Here is a 20173-nt window from a genome sequence, read left to right as displayed (position 1 = left end):
TGAACTCTCACCGGAGGTGAATTTCTGAAACTCCTCTTAGGGCCTGATATTTTCCATGCTTGTTCTCAACTGAGTGGTCAATTTCAAGCATCTGTCAGCCTTTTTTTGAGTTCTGCATGTGTATACAAATAACAAGTAGAGTGGGGGGTGGGCAAACTATGGGCCAGATCTGGCCCACCAGCCATTTTAATCTGTCCCTTGAGCTCCCTCTGGGGAGCGGGGTCTGGGGCTTGCCCTGCTCTGGTGCTCCAGCCGGGGAGAGCATTTGGGGATGCTCTGTGTGGCTCCCAGAAGCAGCGGCCTGGCCCCACTCCGGCTTCTATGTGTAGGGGCAGCCAGGGGGCTCTGCTCTGCATGCTGCCCCTGCCCAAGTGCCGCCCCCACATCTCCCATTGCCTGGGAACCGCGGCCAATGGGAGCTTCAGAGGCAGTGCCTGCGGGCAGGACAGCACGCAGAGCCACCTGGCTGCGCCTCCGCTTAGGAGCCGGAGAAGGGACATGCCGCTGCTTCCAGGAGCTGCTTGAGGTAAGCACTGCCCGGAGCCTGCACCCCTGAGCCACCCCCAGCCTTGATCCCCCTCCCACCCTCCAAAACCCTCAATCCCAGCCTGGAGCACCCTCCTGCACCCCAAACCTCTCATCCCCAGCCCTCACTCCCCCACACCCCAAACCCCTGCCCTGATCCCTCTCCTGCCCTCTGAACCCCTTGGTCCCAGCCTGGAGCTCCCTCCTGCACCCCTTATCCCTAGCCCCACCCCAGAGCCCACACCCCCAGCTGGAGCCTGCACCCCTTCCTGCACCCCAATCCCTTGCCCCAGCCCTGATTCCCCTCCTGCCCTCCAAACCCCTCGGTCCCAGCCCAGAGCACAGTCCTACACCCCAAACTACTCATCCCCATCCCTCCCCCGAGCCCGCATCCCCAGCCGGAGCCTTCACCGCCCCACCCCACCCCGCCCCAGCCTGAAGTCCCCTCCTGCACCCTGAACTCATTTCTGGCCCCACCCTGGATCCCGCACCCCCAACCAGAGCCCTCACCCCCTCCCACACCCAACCCAAATTTTGTGAGCATTCATGGCCCACCATACAATTTCTATTCCCAGATGTGGCCCTCGGGCCAAAAAGTTTGCCCACCCCTGAGGTAGAGCACTTAGCACAAAGGGGAGGTAATCTGGTGTAGGTGCTAATGGAACATAAGGGCTGGCCTGTGATTTTAGGCTACATGTCTGTGCAAGGTAGGAAGGAGGAGTAAATGCTGATTTACAGCAGTTGAGGATCTGGCCTACAATTTAAACTTGGCTTGGTGGTGTGTGTGTGTGTGTGTGTGTGTGTCTGTCTCCCTTTTTGAGAGCCCAAGAGGAAAAGAGGGTACAGCACCCGCAGAGTTAGTCCTCATGGTACTGCTCCTCATAGGATTTAACTGGGTGAATGGTGATGACTGTACAGCTCACTAATATCCTGCCTGAGCAACTTCATGTCCATAGCTACTGATACCTCCACAGACAGGGTACATAAAAGCCAGCACCTTCTATTGCTTTAACTGTCTCCAGGGAAGAGATTGCTTCACTTGGCAGCTTGGTGGTCTCTTTGAGGGGTTGAGGAAGGGGCTCGAGTACTTTGGAAAGAGGAAACATCTGTGCTTTGCAATCTGTTGTGTAGCCAGATGGCGAGTAAAACTTTATTTAGCAACTGGGGGTAGATCCTTTGCAGAAGAAATTGAAGTAATAACGGTATCCTTTGTTATAGCTGCTTGCTTCCTTTCTGAAACACAGGACCGCTGTCCGGTCACAGTCACACGCTTGCTTTGCACAGGTGGAGCTAGTTGTATTCCCTGCAGGAACAAAAGCATTTCTCACTCTACAACTCTTGTGCGGTAACTAAAAGGCAAGGAACCCACTCGGAGGCCAGGTGCCGAGCAGTTTGTTCCTTCCTGACCTTCAGCGCTCCAGATGCATGGATGAGGTTTAGCGAAAGAGGAACGAGGCAGCCCTGTTGCTCTAACACTGCCGGGAATGTTGCGACACTGCTGTTGGCATGGCAGCAGCTGGGAACGCTGCACTGGTGCCATCGGCACTGGATTTGCTGCTCCGTTGCCAGCTTAGGTGCCTTTCCAAATTAGCAGAGTGCAGCCGATTCTCCCCTGCCTCGTGTAGCCCACTGGTGAGTGTGTTACAGGCCCCTGCTCTGTACCGATCCCCAGAGGCTTTGTGTTGTAGCTGGGGCAGTAACAGAGCTTCAGCAGCTCGTGCATCTCACTCAGGAGGTCTCCGGCTCAGTTCCCAGTGTGTGGCCAAGATGGCAGCTCTGACGGTTGCAGTCACGCCCACTTGGGCGTTATGGGTACAAAATGCTAGAAAATCAGAATGGCAACATTTTACACCCGTCTTCATAGGTGTAAATACAGTGACCGATGAGGCCCAGTGGCTCTGGCACTGCAGCACTGGAATGCAAAGGCACTGCCGATCCATCACAGCTGCCTGCCTTGGAACTGGCATTCAGTCAGTCACAGCTCAGAGGTCCTTAACGGTCGTCCTTTCCACTTGCTCTGCAAGAGGTCACCTTAATTGCCTTGGAGGTTGTGAGAAGAGGTAGGTGGGGAGGAACCAGAAGGACCTGAAGTACTTTCCCCACCCCCAACGCTAGCTATCCTGGAAGTGCTTTGCTTCTTCCCAAAAGCCCCTCTGACCGTTTCTCTTTAGGACACATTTGTTCCAATGTCATTGTAAAAGGTTCAAGCAAGAGAACGAGGTCCCGTAAATCACCACGGTATCCGTGGCCATTTTAGCCATGCAGAAAATGCTACTCACAGCACATAACGTCTTCGTTGATGATGGAGTATTGATAATCATCAAAAAATGGGTGACAGCTCTGGTTGGTTAACTCCTTATAGCAGCAATCATGGGCATGACAGCACCTTCAGGGAGACAGAAACACAGGAATAGGGTGGAAAATGTGACTAGGTGAAGTAATGTCCAACATCACCACTACTAGAGGGGAGAGTGTGAGTGAGCCTCCCAAGGAACAGAGTTTGGGCTTGGTTTGGAAAAACACCCAGGAGCTCAGATGTTTATCCCAAGTGGTGATCTTAGCGCTGCTCTGTGCCTCAAATCCAGCTCCTGTCCAAAGCTGGGTGAAACTTTTTGAACAAAACTTTTTTTTTTTCCCCAGCAAAAAATGCAGATGTGGGTTGACTGGATCATTTTTGTGAATTTGTGTTGAATTTGCTGAATAGTTTTGGTTGGAGGTGGAGCCTTCAAAACTATTTAGGAAAAATTGCAACATTTCACTTCAAAATGAACTGTTCTGATTTTTGATTCATAACTGTTTTAAAATGTCCTTCAATTTTAATTTAAAAAACCCTAACATGCCAAAAATCAAATCTAAACAAAACATTTAGTTCAACCTAAAACAACTTTTTGATTTGCCAAAACATTAAAGTTTGTTCTGGAGGTGGACTGAAATGACTGGTTGGTTGTTTTGTGGCGGCAGACTGAACCAAAAAATCCATTAGATTGAAAACTCCCTAGGGCAGGGCCTGTCTTTGTTCTGTGTATGTACAGCTCCTAGCACAAAGGAGCCTATCCTGAGCCAGGACCCCATTGTGGTATAATACAAATAAATACTATTACTACTAATCACACAGTTCTACTGGCCCTTTTAAGATTCTGGGGATGAATCACCCCAGCATGCCTTGACTACAAAGGAGTTTCCATTCTCACATAAGCTGGAGAGTTGAGGCGCTCTGCCCCAGAGTGCTAAAGAGTTTAGTGCAGTTACAATCCTAGGATTTAGATGCCCAGCTAACTAAATCAGTGCATTGCTAAAATTAGTATTGATACTAGTAGTAATAATAATGGATGCTAGTATTGATACCAGCAGCATTGACCTGAACCAAAGCTTACCAGTCTGTCTTATCCAGAGGCTGCCCTCTCCCACCCAGTCCACAGTGGCATCCATACCCATTGTAGGAAATGAGGGCACTTTTCCCAGTAATTCTCCGGATCATGAATTTGAAATCGAGGAGGCTGCTGTGGATCATGGTCAAAACTGCGAAAGAGCAGAAAGGGCTTTTCACGAGTTTCCAAGGAGACGTTTTGCCTTCAAGGAGAATCATTTCCCTGATCCCTCACCTGACATACGGAGGGAGGTCAAAATCACTAAGTATTTAGTGACTAAGTAAGGATTGTTATGCTGCTGCTTGCACGTTAGCTATAACCCAGCACAGGGAGGAAGGGTAGTCTAGTGGTCAAACCACTGCCAGGGAATCCGGTAGGGTGACCAGACAGCAAGTGTGAAAAATTGGGACGGGGGTGTGGGGGGGTAATAGGAGCCCATATTAAAAAAAAGGCCCAAATATCAGGACTGTCCCTATAAAATCAGGACATCTGGTCACCCTAGAATCAGGAGATATGGGTTCAATTCCTGCTCTGCTACAGATTCCATGTGTGACCTTAAGCAAGTCACTTAGGGCTGAATGTGAAAAAGAAGATAGGTGCCCAAACCCCAGTTCCATGACCACTGTAATGCACAAAACTCCTGCTGAAATCCTGTAGGTGCCTAAGTGTATGTCTCTTTCTTTCTTTCTTTTTTTTTTTTTGGTTTGGGGGTTTTCTTTTCTTTTTTGCAGTACAAGTTCCTTCAGTGCCTATGTTTGTCTCTGAGCATGTGCACTGCGGCTTCCCCGGGGGTCTAGATGCTTATCTCCCACCTAAGCCCCAGAGCGATTCACAAACCAGGGGCATTCAGCCACCTCATTGGCACAGGGGCCTGATCCGGTAGGGATGCTGAGAGGTCTCCTCCTAGATCAGGCCCCTCAGGCAAGTTCATACAAAATAGGGGGAGCGGGCGGGGCCCAGGATGACAACAGTATCCCTTGAACTTTTAGCCCAGTGGTTAGGGTGCTCACCTTGGATGTGGGAGACCTGAGGGGGAGAAGGGATTTGAACAGGGAGTGCTCTAACCATTGGGCGATGGCATATTCTGATGTGGGGAAATCCCTCAATCTCTCCTGTTGCACTGTGGATAACTAGAGTCAATGGTGCAGGGGGCCTGGATCCTGGTCTCCCACATCCTGGGTGAGTGCCTGTATCCCTGTGAGCAAGGTGGGGCTTAGCACACGCCCCCTGGTCGGCACCTCCCATTGGCTACCGTAGGCGGCTCCCTGCCGATCATGCTGGGTTTGTGGTTCGGGGTCACAGGCGCCCATCTCTCCCCACTCATTGCAGAGGAGCGTAAATGCCTAACTCAGGCTTTGTGTATCGCAGTGGTTTCTCCCAGGTACCTAACGCCTCTTGTGCATTCAGGCCTTAATCTCTCTGCGTCGGTTCCCTGTCTGTATTAGGGTGGTCATAGCTCTTTCTTTCCTCCCGTGGGTGCTGGGAGGATAAAGACACTTGGATGCCAGCGTAATAGGGGCTATATAAGTAGGTCATCTGCCCTGGCGCTGTTTTTTGCCTGTCACTGAAATAGTCTCATGATCTCAACCAGGCAGGTCAGGGGCAGCTTGGAAGCTAATGGCAGCTGTGACTCAAACTGATGCCTCCAGGTATGGGGGGGGGGGGGAGCTGTGAACAGATGGGCTTGTTTTGAGGGGCTGCGATGCCCTCTGCTGTACGCAGTACAAACAAGCTAGCCCCGTCTGCCACGACACAGTTCCAAGGCATCTGATGACGGTGTGACCGTCTCCTAGCAGGAAGGAGCATCTATAGCGATAGGCACCAGTGTGGAGGCAGGGAGGAAAGCGTATTGATAGACTACGTCCTGCAAGGTGGCACTGACCCTTAACCCCAGCGGAGACGCTCAGCAGTGTTGTTTCTTCTGCAATTCTTTATAAAGATGGGCCAGAACCTCTGTTCTGAACAGCCCTGCATTGTGAGCAGGTTTGTAAGCCTAATGCAGAGCTAGAGTTCACTAATGGGCCCAACCCAGGACTAACTTTGGGGCTTTCAAAATATGAACTCGCAGCTTGTGGCTTGAGCCGCTCTGTAGCTCCTTGGCAAGATGGTGGCCACTTTGCTGAGGGAAGCCACGTGGCCTGCCCTCTGGGGATGGGGGTGTGGGGTTTCCGGTACTCACTGCTGGCTGCCAGTATTGCCATTAGGAAGAGTTTCCACATGTCCGTGCAGAACCTGAGGAAGAAATAGACTCTGGGGTCACGTCTGGAGCCAAGTGAAATGTTTCAGATGAGGAGCTTATTTTCAAAAAAAATAAATAAATAAATAAATTTTTTTATTTGACCCAAAATGACTTCTTTTGGGCTAGCAAATTGGAAAAAAAAATGTGTGTGTGGGGTGGGGGGAATCAATTATTCACTCAGCTCTAATCATGTCACAGCTACAGCCCAATGTTCAGTGGCAGCTGCAGAACAACCCACTGTCTGCAAACCAAAGAGATTGCATGAGTTCCTGGAATAATTCCAGACCAAGGCCTCAAACACACCCAGTAACAGAGGGAGTGTGAGGGTGCCCCTCGTTACCCAGTGGTGTTGTCCTTTGCCTTATACAGATCTGATGCCTTAGGGATGAATCTCCCAAAGCCCCTGCCGCAGCCAGAAAGCTGCCTGACCTAAGGGGAGCCTTAGCTGATGCATCAGTTGGCTGTAACTGGGATAACTCAGAGCATCCTTGACGTTCATTAGTTCTCTCCCCCTCCCCCCTGGAATTCACTGACTGTGATGCTTGGAGTGTTCGCACAGCATATGGTCCATGTGTGGAACTCGCTGCTACTGGAGATCAGTAAGAAATGTTGAGAATGGATTTTTAAAAGGTCTGGGTAACTTTATGACCATAGTTAACACCTGCAACTATCAGGTTTCAGAGTGGTAGCTGTGTTAGTCTGTAGCCGCAAAAACAACGAGGAGTCCTTGTGGCACCTTAGAGACTAACAAATTTATCTGGGCATAAGCTTTCGTGGGCTACTATGAAAGCAAGCTAAGGGTAACGATCATGTTTCAGGGTGTACAGTGCTCTCTGGCAGGGCTCAGGATAATAATACCACATAGCACAACTGGCCATAATAAACCTTCAAGGGGGAGAATCACCTTTCGTTGGGAGGGTGAAAGCCTAACGCTAGGCCAGCGCAGTCTGATCCAATCGGAGAATGCCTGTGTTTTTACCCAGTAACCCCAAAGCAACAGCTCAGGGTGGCAATGAAGCTGGATCTCCAGAGCCATCCATTACCTCAGTGATGAAGTGTCACAGTAAACATTCCAACGCCCAGTCCCATCTGCATTCCAGCCACCCCCACTCTCCCCCCCCCCCCCAGGACTCCATTTCCCCTCCTTTCCAGTACTCCTCGTCATGACACTCCACACACCTCAGTCCTGCATTACAATCGTGCCTGTAATTCTCTATCCATGTCTCCAGCCGTTGTTCCCCCTTCATTCCAACTACCCTTGTCTCCATTATTCCCCTCGCCGTTCCAAAACCTCTTGTTCCTGTTCCATTCTGAACCCCATCATTCCAATAGCCTCCCGCACTGTTTGTGTGTGTGTGAGAGAGACACACGTGATGGTTTGCTCTAACATGAGTAGAGGCTTGTGAAACTGGACACGCTGCAGAGCCTACGGATGGGTTGTTGCTCCATTGACGACAGTGCAGCCAGCATTTCGTTCCATGTTTTCTCGGGCATTTAGGACCCGTTCAAGTCAATGGAAAGACTCCAATCAGGACTTGATTTCAAGGATAAAGTTGTTTTGGTTTTTTTTTTTAAATCTTGATGCTGGCTGTAATTAGCTATTTTTCTTGGCCTGTTCTATTGCACCGTATTATCTTGGTGCATGTATTTATCGGATCCAGTGCTTTGATTAGCACTTTGCAGTTAGAAGTCAAATACCAATAAATAATAAAAGGTCTTTTGAGCAGGAGTGCCAAAGAATTCATGTATGGCGCAAAGCTGGAGAAATCTGCCTTTCTAATGGTTTTATATATTTTTTAAAAAGGAGAGAGAGAGAGAGAAAATGCCATCTGGGAATGCCATGTGTACAGCAAGAGATCATCTTACCTGCTGGCATATCCCTCTGGCTGGAGAAATCTGGCAGAAGAGCCCAAGAGGACACCTGTGGCAGCTACAGAGGCTGGAGTTATGGGGCAGCTGCTGCTAAGAGGTGGGGACCTTCCCTTTGAGGGAGCCAGGAGCTGTGGCTGAGATGCACCTTATGCTTGGCTGGTATATCACTCAGACCATATCTGCATTCTCTGGTTGATTTCTCAAATAAGGTAATTCCCCAGTCACATGAAGGGAGGACGATCCCATCTCAGGGCTTCTCGCCAGCCACCCTTTTTCCTGGTTTGTTAAAGGTCACTTTTCAGAGGTATTAAACAACGGTGCATTAAAGCGAAAGAGCAGCTGGGCAGTTTTGCTCATCTTGCCACAGCAGGTCAGGGGATTACATTTGGGTTATGTTCTTCGATTCTGTTGGGATATGTAAGAGTTAAGTATAGGCCTGAGTAGCCCCTAGCATGGTATTAGGGAGTGAAGGCACAGGCAAGCACTATTTCTCCACTTGATTAATAAGTTGCCATCCTTTTCCCTTCCCGTCTGCTTGTTAAGAATTGATAAGCATTGCAGCTGCATAAGGAATGTGGGGGTCTAAAGGATACTCTTTGTATGAAGCAGTGTTATCTCCCCCCTCCCTTCCTTTCCCAGCTACATAAACGAGCTCGGGGTCATGGCCCCTTCCTCCCTCCCCTGTGAACTGCTGATTTAAGGGAATTGGTGGCTACAATTACTGCAAAGAAATGTATTTTCAAGGTACAAATGTCTGTATAATATGCATAATGCCGTAAACAGTAAATAGGGGCGGGTACATACTAATTTAAATAAAAGGAGTGTGCTGTAACTAATCCAGTGCTTACTTGACAATTGGGTCGAGGGGAACAAGTATCGCAGTGAAGAAGCCCGTCTACTCAATCCGCCTTTGGGTCAGCTGCTCCTTCTCTAACAGATTCCCCACTCCATAGCTTCCTCCTCCTCCTTGTGGGGCCAGAAAGGCTCATTTTGCCATACATGTCACCAGGACGCATGAATGCTTGGTGTTCAGCCGTGGAAGTGAGTCTCTTGAAGACTGAAATGCCAAGTCAAAAAAAAAAAAAAAAAGGCTATTTTGTCTTTGCTCTTTTTCTTCTCCTATAGCAACTGTGGAGGGTCAGAGAGTTTCTTCTGTTTTGTTTTGTTTTTCTATTTCATCAGAAATTCCAGGGCCTGACTTTGCTGGAGGACCTTGGGGAATCACTGGAGGCCCTGAAATGGGATATTGCATCTAGAGTCAACCTAGGATGAAGTTTCTCCTCCTCACTCAAATCGGGGTTGAGAGGGCTGCAAAGTCAGGTGTCAGCTTCCAGCTGTGATGCCATATTTCAGGTCCTCCCCAGATTGGTATAGTCCTCCAGGGAAAAATAAGTCCGCACCTGCTATTTCTTATGTAAAAAAACAACCACCCCTGGATAAATTTTTTGAGGCTGCCTATAGGTCTCTTAAGGCTCCAATTCTGCAAACGCTTACACGTGCTTTACTTTGCTACTAAATGAGGTGTCCCTTTGAAATTAATGAAACCGCTCATAAAGTTGAGCACTTGCATGATAAGGGCCTAAAGAGAATTAGGAAATGTCTCAGCCTCCCCTAACCGGGTCAATCTCTGATTTGGTAGCTATGTGCCATGGCTATCAAAGGGCTAGATGTAGGGTGACCAGATAGCAAGTATAAAAAATCAGGACGGGGGTGGGGAGTAATAGGTGCCTATATAGGAAAAAGCCCCCAAAATTAGGACTGTCCCTGTAAAATCAGGACATCTGGTCACCCTAGCTAGATGTGCAACCCTTACTCGTGGTGTTGAGCATTTCCTCATGTGAGTAAGGACTCATCAAACACCTGATCTAGCCCCCATTGAAGTCCACGGCAATCTTTCCAGCCATTTCAGTGGGAGTTGTACTGGGGCCTGGCATAAGAGAGGGTTGCATAATCCAGCCCTGCTAAACCATCCAGGGGTTGAACATCCAAAAAGCCTTGTGGTCTTTCCATCATTCTTTTAACAGGATCTTCTATGGCATTAAAGAACTTTACAGCATTTTGGTTTTCAGCCTAATCTCTCTTCACGCCAACAAAACAGAGCTCTGAGCTGTCTTCCCAATGCTGCAGAGAACTAGTTTCAGAGTCATTATTACACAATGCCCTCATAATAATCTTTTCCCCTGCCAACTGGATTTTGTGAGTAAAGCTATTGGCAGGGCCGCCCGGGGGGGGGGGGGGGCGCAAGTGGGGCAATTTGCCCCGGGCCCCACAGGGTCCCCCATGAGAATATAGTATTCTATAGTATTGCAACTTTTTTTTATGGAAGGGGCCCCCAAAATTGCTTTGCCCCAGGCAAATCCCCTCTGAATCCTCTGGGTAGCTCTGGCTATTGGGCCAAATTAATTCCAGGTGTGATCCAAATGCAATCACACCATAGATAGTGTGATGGGGTATATACCCCATCCTAGCTTGTAAAGGGTTAATGTGGGTCTGGGAAGCCAATTAACCCACCCGACTGCACCTGGAGGATTGGCCAGCCCCAACTGGGAGAGGAGCTGAGCGGTTGCTATAAAAGCAGGAAATCTGGATCATGTTGTTAAATTAGAAACTGAAATACAAACAAGTATGAGGCGCACAGGTTTTGTGATAGCCGTCTTTCTAGCTATTGAGACGGTGTATAATGATATGGAGGGAAGGCTTGTTCTACAAAGTAGATGCACTAGGGATAAGAGGAAGAATGTGTGGGACCATGCTGGTTGGAGGTGGGAAAGTTATGTCAAATACATATAATGTTAAAAACTATACAGGCAACAGTTATCAGCCTGGCCTTATTTAATACTATGACAAATGATCTCCCCAAACAAATAAGTAGTGAGGTAGGTGTTGCGCTGTTTGCAGATGACTCTGCTCTGTGGGTTAGGAGCAGGAATATTGAAGTGGCAGAAAACAGAATCAGCAAAGTGTTACAAGAGACCTCTGATTGCAGACATGCCTGGGGCTTCAGGTTCTCCATTGCTAAAGCCAAAGGATTGGTCTTTACAAAAAGGAAAGTTACAAAGGAATGTAAACTGCATCTGTATGGAGAACAAATAGACATTGTTACAAGATTTGAATTCCTAGGGGACATTTGATACTAAATTACTTGAGGAAGATCATATAGACTAAGTTAAAGATAAATGTACAGGAAGGATTAACCTGCTTAAAAATCTTGCTGGGGCTACCTGGGAGGGGTGGATAAGAAAATAAGGCTCTGTATGCAATCAGCAATGATCAGATCAGGTTTCAGAGGGGTAGCCGTGTTAGTCTATAACAGCAAAAACAACGAGGAGTCCTTGTGGCACCTTAGAGACTAACACATTTATTTGGGCATAAGCTTTCGTGGGCTAAAACCCACTTCATCAGATGCATGGAGTGGAATATACAGTAGGGAGGTATAAATACACAGCATATGAAAAGATGAGAGTTGCCTTACCAAATGGTGGGGGGGGGGGGGGGATCAGTGCTAACGAGCCTATTCAGTTAAGGTGGAAGTGGGTTATTCTCAACAGTTGACAAGAAGGGGTGGAAATCACTTTTGTAGTGCTAATGAGGCCAGGGTTGTGAGTTCAATCCTTGAGGGGGCCACTTAGGGATCTGGGGCAAAAATCAGTACTTGGTCCTGCTAGTGAAGGCAGGGGGCTGGACTCGATGACCTTTCAAGGTCCCTTCCAGTTCTAGGAGATAGGATATCTCCATTTAAAAAAAAAAAAATGCAATCAAGGTGGCCCATTTCAAACAGTTGACAAGAAGGTGTGAGTATCAGCAGGGGGAAATTAGTTTTTGTGGCTGCCAAGCTTTTAGGTCAGCATCAAAATCAGAACTTAAAAAATTAGATTTAATACAAGCCCAGGCGCTATAAATTGTGAGTGTGTGTTTATTGCAATGCCTATAAATGCACTACAGATAACTTGTATTTCCCTAGAAGTCATATTATGAATGAAACTACTGGGCCAAAGTTAATGGGGATGACAATGATGAAAGTGCCAACCAAATATATTGTTGGGAATTTGATAGGTGAATGATAGCACACAATGTTAGAACTCCCCTTGCCGTTTGAGTTAATGTGCATGCAGAAGTTGAAAGATAAGGAAAAGCTAAATGAAGTCAAAACTTTTAGTCATGGGAACATCAGTTATGGATGGAAAGTTGCATGCCCAAAGGTGGATACAGATTTATTTTATAAACTTCAGGGTGGAAAAAAAAAAAGACGGTAGATATTAAAACTGAAGTGTGCCAGTATATAGATGACAAGTGGAGTTGGTTTTGTCAAATACAGAGAGATGAATCCAAACGAGAAAAAACGGAGGTGACACATTTTATATACCAACATTGGGAATTAGTTCATCTAAAATAATATCAGATTTTGTAGCGGTTATGACAGCCTAACTAGTCGCAATAATGCAGGCGTTACACTGGGTCTGGGATGTACACCCAATAGCTGCTCATTTTAAAAAACAAACAAACCTCAGTCTCAGGCCTTATGGCAATAAAAAAGGGTGTCTTAGTATGCAGAAGTGATTTAATCAATGAAATTATATTTCTTAGAAAAGAGTTAGTACAACTGGGGATACATGTAGCATTAACATGGATCCCAGTGCATACTGGGATATCAGGGAACAAAATGATGGACAAAGCAGCTAAAAATGTTGTAAGAAATGAAGGCATCGACATAGAAATATCCTGAGTAAACAGGAATTCAAAAGCCTAATATAGAAAAATCTAAAAGGGGAATGACAAAAACTTTGGATTGCCAAAAAGGAAGAAGAAGAAGGTGTGTGGGTTTTTTTTTTGTTTTGTTTTCTTTTTCTTTTTTAATTGTGCCCTAGACTTGACGATAGCAACGTACTTTTGGGCCTGATCGGGAAAAGTGAAGTGACTTTGTTTAGAGAACTGACTGTTTGCTGCTTAAACAAAAATCTTTTTAGAATAAGCAGACACGCAGAAGGCCTATGTGAGCTCTGTAAGCAATTGAAGAAGCAGTCAAGTGCCTTTTATGGGTATGTGAGGAGTTGGATAAAGAAATGGAAAAGCTTTCTGAAGAATAATTCAAATGTCTTGAGGTAACAAAAGTTATGTTATTTAGTAAAAACAGAAGTGGGGTATTATTAGAAAGGCGTTCCTAAGTTACCTGAAAGACTCAAGGCAGAGTGAGAGAATATAAACCGCTCGGGATTTAGGAATTAGACCTGGTGGCGTTTATAGGTTACTCAGTCAAGTCTGCTTTGCCTGGAAGTCTACACAGCAATGAAACAGCCCTCCAGTCCGAGCCCTGCAAACCCAAGTCGGCTGGCACAGACCACCAGCAGGTTTTTCTTTGCTGTGTAGACATATTTGTACAGTTCTAATGGTGTCCAGTTGGCCTGATGTAAAACAAAATGAGGGCTGAGAATGGGAGCCTGGGTCAGAGGATTTCATTATTTTAGTCCCTTTCCTGATATCTAATCCATCCTGTGAATCATTCTCCTGTGAGCGACACAAGTCTTCAGAAGGGTTGTGTGTAGTGAGCACTGACTTTTGTTCTGTGTCCTCAAATACACCCAGACTCAGAGTGTTTAATTCAGGAAAAGTCTACATTCACATGTCCAGGGCTGGAATTTCCCAGAGGAACAGGGGAATAATGCTACTTTGGAGTGAACAGCAGGAGAAAGAGCCAACACAGGAGAACCTAAACTGAAGATTGGGGAGGTGTCTAAGTGCTGAAACCTACTTCATTGTGGGAAAGTCCCCAACCCAGGGAGATGAGGGAATACCTTCTGCTTGAGGCTGGGCAAAGCACCCATGGTTCTATAGCAAAGTGCCCAATCCAGCTCCCATTGGGAGTCTTTCCTTTGACTTCACTGGAAGTTGGATTGGGCCTAGCATGTCTTTCTAAAACATACTCAACCTCAAATGATTGGGCTCAATGCAGAAGGTACTGAGTGAGGTTCTGTGGCCTGTGGAAAGGAGGGAAGGTCATAATGGTTGCTTCTGACCTTTAAAATCTATGAATCTACATGTATCAGCTGGCATAACGGTAACCCCCATAGGCATGTGAATGGAGCCAAAGAGAGAACATAAAGAAGTGGAAATGGAAAGTGAGTTTGGAGGCCCTTAGCCAGCTGTATGGATTTCAGGCACTTCTAGTCTGAAATCTGGTTCAATTAAAGGTTGACCTTCAATGAACATGCTCTTCAGGTGCTTCGGCATACTGCAGGCCATTCTCCTTCAACTGCGGGGATGGTGTCAGAAATGGCCATCAAGATACACGTGTATCATGGGACCCTAGTTATTCATGTCTCTGAGTGAGATGATAGTTTTGTGCTTGGCTAAGAATAAGTTGGCGACTCTGGGGATGAGTTGCCTGCAGGATTTGGCTTTTCCATAAATGGGCCCCAGGAAATCCTTCAGGCTCCAGGGCTTCCTGACTGTGTGCCCAGAGGAAAGGGAGAGGAGAGGAGAGGAGGGATGGGAAGAATAAACCTTCAGTGGAGCTCTGCCAATTTAAACCAGCCGAGGCTCTGGCCCCCAATGTACTTAACATTTCAGGCCATTACCCCAGGGTAAATTTGAAATAAAGGAAGCTTTATTCATATACACACAGAGAAACCCCACTGTTTCCCCCACTTCACGGCTGCTTAGCTCCTCCTACTCCTTGAAAAAACAACGAGGAATCCTTGTGGCACCTTAGAGACTAACACATTTATTTGGGCATAAGCTTTCGTGGGCTAGAACCCACTTCATCGGATGCATGCAGTGGAAAATACAGTAGGAAGATATGTATGGCATGGTAAAGCTGTGTTCATGGTATCCAGGGTGTGGCAGGCTGAATGGTGGAGATGTTGGGAAATAAGTAGATTTGAAATGTTTCACGGAAGCACACAGCATCAGGGCCTATGGAGCACAGCCTGGGATCTACATCGAATTCTCCAATAGGCTTTGCTAGTTTTGTTGGTGCGCAACTCGGGTTTCCTTGAAACTGGTCCCAGCTGCTCTAGCCCAGTGATTCTCAACCAGGGGTATGTGTACCCCTGGGGGTACGCAGAGGTCTTCCAGGGTGATAACAGCTCATCTAGCTATTTGCCTAGTTTTACACCAGGCTACATAAATAGCGCTAGTGAAGTCAGTCCAAACTAAAATTTCATGTAGACAATGACTTGTTTATACTGCTCTATATCCTATACCCTGAAATGTAAGTGCAATATTTATATGCCAATTGATTTATTTTAATTATATGGTAAAAATGAGAAAGTACGCAATTTTTCAGTAGCTGGGTGCTGTGACACTTTTGTATTTTTATGTCTTATTCTGTCAGCAAGTCATTTTAAAGGGAGGTGAAACTTGGGGGTACACAAGACAAATCAGACTCCTGAAAGGGGTACAGTTGTCTGGAAAGGTTGAGAGCCACTGGCCTAGCCTACGCCAGGGCTCAAGGCAGTGCAGATCTGCCCTGAGATGGAAGCTGTAACCACTTCCCTGCTAGGGTGACCAGACGTCCCGATTTTATCGGGACTGTCCCGATATTTGCTTGTTTGTCCCGCGTCCCGACCGATGTTCGGTCGGGACACTGGACAAACAAGCAATTTTGCCCTCCGCTCCGGCGCACAGATGGAGCCCGGAGGGGCTCTCCCCCCCCCGCCCCCAGCCCTGCCTCCTTCTTCCCCCATTGGATCCCTCCTCAAATCCCTGCCCTGGCCCTGCCCCCTCACTGCCCCATTGGATCCCTCCCCAAATCCCCGCCCTGGCCCGCCTCTTCCCCAAGCACACCGCATTCCTCCTCCCTCCCAGGCTTGCGCTGATCGGCTGTATGGCGGCACAAGCCTGGAGGGAGGGGGTGGCCCCCAGCACTCACCCTGCGAACTGCTCCAGTCCAGCTTCTCCAGGAAGGTGAGCACGGCCCGGCAGAGATCCCGCAGCGGCTCCCTCCGCCCGAGCCCCCGGTAGAAGGCGAGGCAGGCCTGGGCCTCCTGCGCCGCGCCCATGGCTCACGGAGCGGCCCGGCGAGGGCGGCCGGGAAGCGAGCCAGGCTGCCCCGGGGATCTAGCGCAGCACGTGGGCGTGGCTGCTCCAGGCCAGGGCGCGCTCAGCTGTTGCGGCCACCATAGAGTCGGGTGGAGACAGGGCTGTGCCGCCTGGCGGTGGCTGGGGGGGGGCGCACTCCGGCGGCTTTTTTTCCTCCGCCGCTCTCCCCTCCCCCCACGTCCCGATATTTCATCTTTGTCATTTGGTCACCCTATTCCCTGCTAGCCTGGCATGTTCCTGCTGTGCCAACCAAAAGTTCAGTGCAGCACAGAAGCTGGGTCCATGTTTTAAGATGAAAAGCTGTGTCTTTAAAACCCCTGACCTTCTGTCACCAGTCTCTGCTGGGGCCCGTGGCGCTCTGAAACAACAGCCTCTCTGTGCAAAGTCATTCAGTGGGGATTGATACCCCGAGGCTTCAGCAGATAAGGAGCACATGGAAAATGAGTGCCATTGTGCGGGATCCCTGATGTGACAGCACCCAGGGGAAGACGTTCTCCTGGCAGGCTTGATTGGCTGCTCAGGAGTGGTCAGCCGGGTCAAAGCCTGATATGACAATAAACACATTAATAATGGTACAGCGGAAAACCTTCAGGAGATCTCCCTTGGGGAGAAAGAGAGTCCCAGCGATACCAGGTAAAAAACACCTGCCCTGGCGTCCATGGAATCTGCATGGGGTGAATTTCACCCAACTGAGATCCAGCCCATAGGCCCAAGGGATCCCTGAACTGGCTGGGATAGACCAGGGTGCGGTGTGCTCTGGCTCTACCCTCTCCCACCCCTAGAGGTGTGGGTGGGGGGCATAAAGCCAGCCATACTGTGGCCACATCCACACCATAAATTTACATCAATATAACTACATCGCTCAGGGGGGTGAAATATCCACACCCCATAGTTACAAAATTATACCCACCTAACCCCCGGCTTAGACAGCACTATGTCAACAGGAGAGCTTCACAGAGGTGGACTAACTACGCTGATGAGAGACGCTCTCCCGTAGGCGTAGCAGCTGCAGCACTGTAGAGAAGCCCGAGAACTCTCTGCAGCCCCTTTAGAGCTGGTGAAAGGTCCCTGGGACCTTACGTTGGGCTAGAACCCCCAACCCCTGCTAACTCCCTACACTGGAAATTGCCTCTAGGGCTAACTCACCTCCACTTGCAGAAAGTACAATGGGATCTTAACCCCATTCAGTCATTAAAGGACTTCATTTTACATCTCAGCCAAATGCCAGCTTCTCTGGCAGCACAGAGCCCTGCACCCCAGGTGGGACACTGGGTTTGTGGTACCTCAGAGGGAAGAGCATCACCTACTGAATCACCATTCTCGGGAAGTCTCAGTGACTGAGCTCTGAACCCTTCTTAGCTTGGCTCATGTGCCACACTCGCAGCATACAGTACGGTATAGTAGCAGGCTTGTGGCCTTTTTTAACCGTAGGGCTGTTGACCCATTCTGCGTTTGGAGTGGACTGCTGGGACTCTGTTCTGCTCCTTTGAGGGCGTGGGGATTGACATGATTTCTGATGAGTAAGTTCAGAGTTGTTCTTTGGTAAGGAAGGCTGATCTTGCGGTGGAGGCACTGAACTGGGACTCAGGAGATCTGGCTTCAGTCCCCCAGTGCACAGACTCTTTGTGTGACCTTGGGGAAAATATTGATGGTCTTAAATGAGGGCTGAGCACTCTTGAAAATCTGGATCTGAATCTCTGTGACTCCATTTCCCAGCTGGAACATGGGGCTGATGATACTTCCCTTGTCTATTTAGGGGCAGAAATAGTCTCTTACTATATGTTTGTACAGCGCCTAGCGCAATGGAGCCCTGCTCTTGCTACTGCACACAATAGTAGGATGCACAGAGCTTTTCAGATCTGGGTGCTTAAGAATTAAAATGTATTTGTATCATAATAAGTTGGCTAGAGGCCACATTTCTCCTCGCCCACCACCCTTATCCGAGCCGTTCTGGGGCATAGGGTGCTTTCCACTACGTAATTTTGTCTGCTTGCAGTTTACCCATCCAGCACAGGAAAAGGGAAGTCTGTGCTTCAGATTAAGGCAGGGGGAACTCCTGTAGCCCAACGTACCATGCTGCTATGGAGTTCTGTAAATATTTCAGTAAATCTGGGAACCACCCCTGCTTGGCTGTAACCACACAGAGAATGGGAAGTCTTTTCCTGGCCTGCCAATACCACAAATCACACGCCTTTGCCTACTCAGCCATTGGAGCCCAATTACCCAAGACTACAGCTCTGTATAACTAGAAGGCTTCTGCTAATAGCTCCTGTGTCTGATGAGTAAAGATTTCATGCCGGAAGAGCACGTCCAGCAGCTCGCTGGGCACCAATGACCCACTTGCTAATTTATACTGTACTGAATGTTAGCAAAACGCCCCCTTCTTTACACAGGTATGTTTGCTTTTAGATAAAGCAGCCTTGGATGTGTTTCATTTAAACATGGGGATTGGATTAGATTACGAACTAGTTTAGAAAAGCATGTGCCATTGTAAGACGGTGTCAGTTCTCTCAGTCCTGCCACATCATACTGAACGATTGGGAGAAGCAGCATATTGGGAGACGTAGGGTCTGATTCTTCTCTTACTGATGTTCGCACAGAAAATGAGTAAATCCATCAAAGTCAATGGAGTTTCAGACGTGTAAAATTCAGCACCGGTGAGGCCACACCTAGAGTATTGCGTCCAGTTTTGGTCCCCCAACTACAGAAGGGATGTGGACAAATTGGACAGAGTCCAGCGGAGGGCAATGAAAATGATCAGGGGGCTGGGGCACATGACTTACGAGAAGAGGCTGAGGGAACTGGGGTTATTTAGTCTGCAGAAGAAAAGAGTGAGGGGGGATTTGATAGCTGCTTTCAACTACTTGAGGGGGAAGTTCCAAAGAGGATGGAGCTCGGCTGTTCTCAGTGGTGGCAGATGACAGAACAAGGAGCAATGGTCTCAAGTTGCAATGGGGGAGGTTTAGGCTGGATATTAGGAAACACTATTTCACTAGGAGGGTGGTGAAGCACTGGAATGGGTTACCTAGGGAGATGGTGGAATCTCCTTCCTTAGTGGTTTTTAAGGTCAGGCTTGACAAAGCCCTGGCTGGGATGATTTAGTTGGGAATTGGTCCTGCTTTGAGCAGGAGGTTGGACTAGATGACCTCCTGAGGTCCCTTCCAACCCTGATATTCTATGATTCTAAGAGGACAATCCAGACTCCTAATGTGGTAGCAAATGGGAGACTATCACTCTCCAAAATAGTGGAGACTTGGGCTGATGATCAGAGAGTCTCAAGAGTCTGCAAGACTTAATAAGAGTTCTAAGCATTTCTTTAGCTAATTCTTCTGGTTGGTGACCACATCTCAGATCTAATATACATATTTTTGCTTTTGCTCGCTTTATTGAAATAATCCTGAAGAGCTAGCGAGCATGTGCATGTCCTCTGCATGTGTGCGCATGCACTCGTACAGGATGGAAGGGAAAGGAGGGCTAACGACGTTAAACAAGAGTAGAGATTTGCTGACTCAGATCCAAAGTTCCCAACCTTCGAGTGGTTCAGAGTTGCTGTCCTTTAACAGGTGCATCTATAAGTGCGATAGTATTGAAATGACGCATTCACCTTATTTTTAGGCTGGCTCTCATGGCACTGAAGGCGAACTATGTCGGTCATCCTGCGTGTTTGCATCTCCCTGCTGAAAACGTTCACTGGATACGTAGGTACTTTTCTTGCATGTGCCCTATCACAGCCCCCTTCCTGGTGTTCAACTCACTCAAACATCAATCATTTTCTGGCATTTCCTTCCGATTGCACCAACGTGGCCAGTAGGCAATGTCACTATAAACTAAACACACTGGGCCAGATTCTCCAGTCCACTAAGGCCACTTTGCTCTGTGTAAGTGGCATAATGTGGCTTTAAAGCAACCAGATGTGGCCAGTGGAGAACTCTCTGCCGGAGGTGGCTCTGCTGTCTCCTGTAGAGGTATCCCCCTCACATGGGTGAAAGGGCAGGAGGGGTGCATGTTACGGGAGTGGGGTGGGTGGAATAGGGAGCAGAGGCGGCATGGAAGAGCTTAGCTCCGTTACACGCCATTTTCCACTATAAATTAGATCGGCTCCTGTGCAGGTCTAGCTTGTGCTAAGGCTAAG

General features: G+C 48.1%; 1 protein-coding gene across 1 annotated transcript; it reads right to left on the bottom strand.

Annotated features, from left to right (window-relative positions):
- Positions 1-1679: 1679 nt before the first annotated feature.
- Positions 1680-16001, bottom strand: LOC135893486 (phospholipase A2, membrane associated-like). Its single transcript, XM_065421316.1, has 4 exons — positions 15872-16001; positions 3900-4044; positions 2805-2911; positions 1680-1828 (listed from the first exon to the last, which is right to left on the bottom strand). The coding sequence occupies exons 1-4, from the start codon at positions 15999-16001 to the stop codon at positions 1680-1682; spliced, it is 531 nt and encodes a 176-aa protein (XP_065277388.1).
- Between the last annotated feature and the right edge of the window lie 4172 nt (positions 16002-20173).

Source organism: Emys orbicularis, chromosome 22 (assembly GCF_028017835.1).
Source record: "Emys orbicularis isolate rEmyOrb1 chromosome 22, rEmyOrb1.hap1, whole genome shotgun sequence".
In the NCBI taxonomy this organism is placed as follows: domain Eukaryota; kingdom Metazoa; phylum Chordata; order Testudines; family Emydidae; genus Emys; species Emys orbicularis.
The sequence above is the reverse complement of the archived record's forward strand: the minus strand, read 5'-3'. Positions and strand labels throughout refer to the sequence as shown.

What these genes read in the sequence shown, in the direction of transcription:
- LOC135893486 (XM_065421316.1), bottom strand. Translation starts at nt 16,001, where the DNA reads ATGGGCGCGGCGCAGGAGGCCCAGGCCTGCCTCGCCTTCTACCGGGGG. An exon ending in GGACTGGAGCAGTTCGCAGG is followed by an intron (nt 4,045 to 15,871) that starts GTGAGTGCTGGG and finishes GCTCTTTCGCAG; the next exon opens with TTTTGACCATGATCCACAGC. An exon ending in CCTCTGGATAAGACAGACTG is followed by an intron (nt 2,912 to 3,899) that starts GTAAGCTTTGGT and finishes GTCTCCCTGAAG; the next exon opens with GTGCTGTCATGCCCATGATT.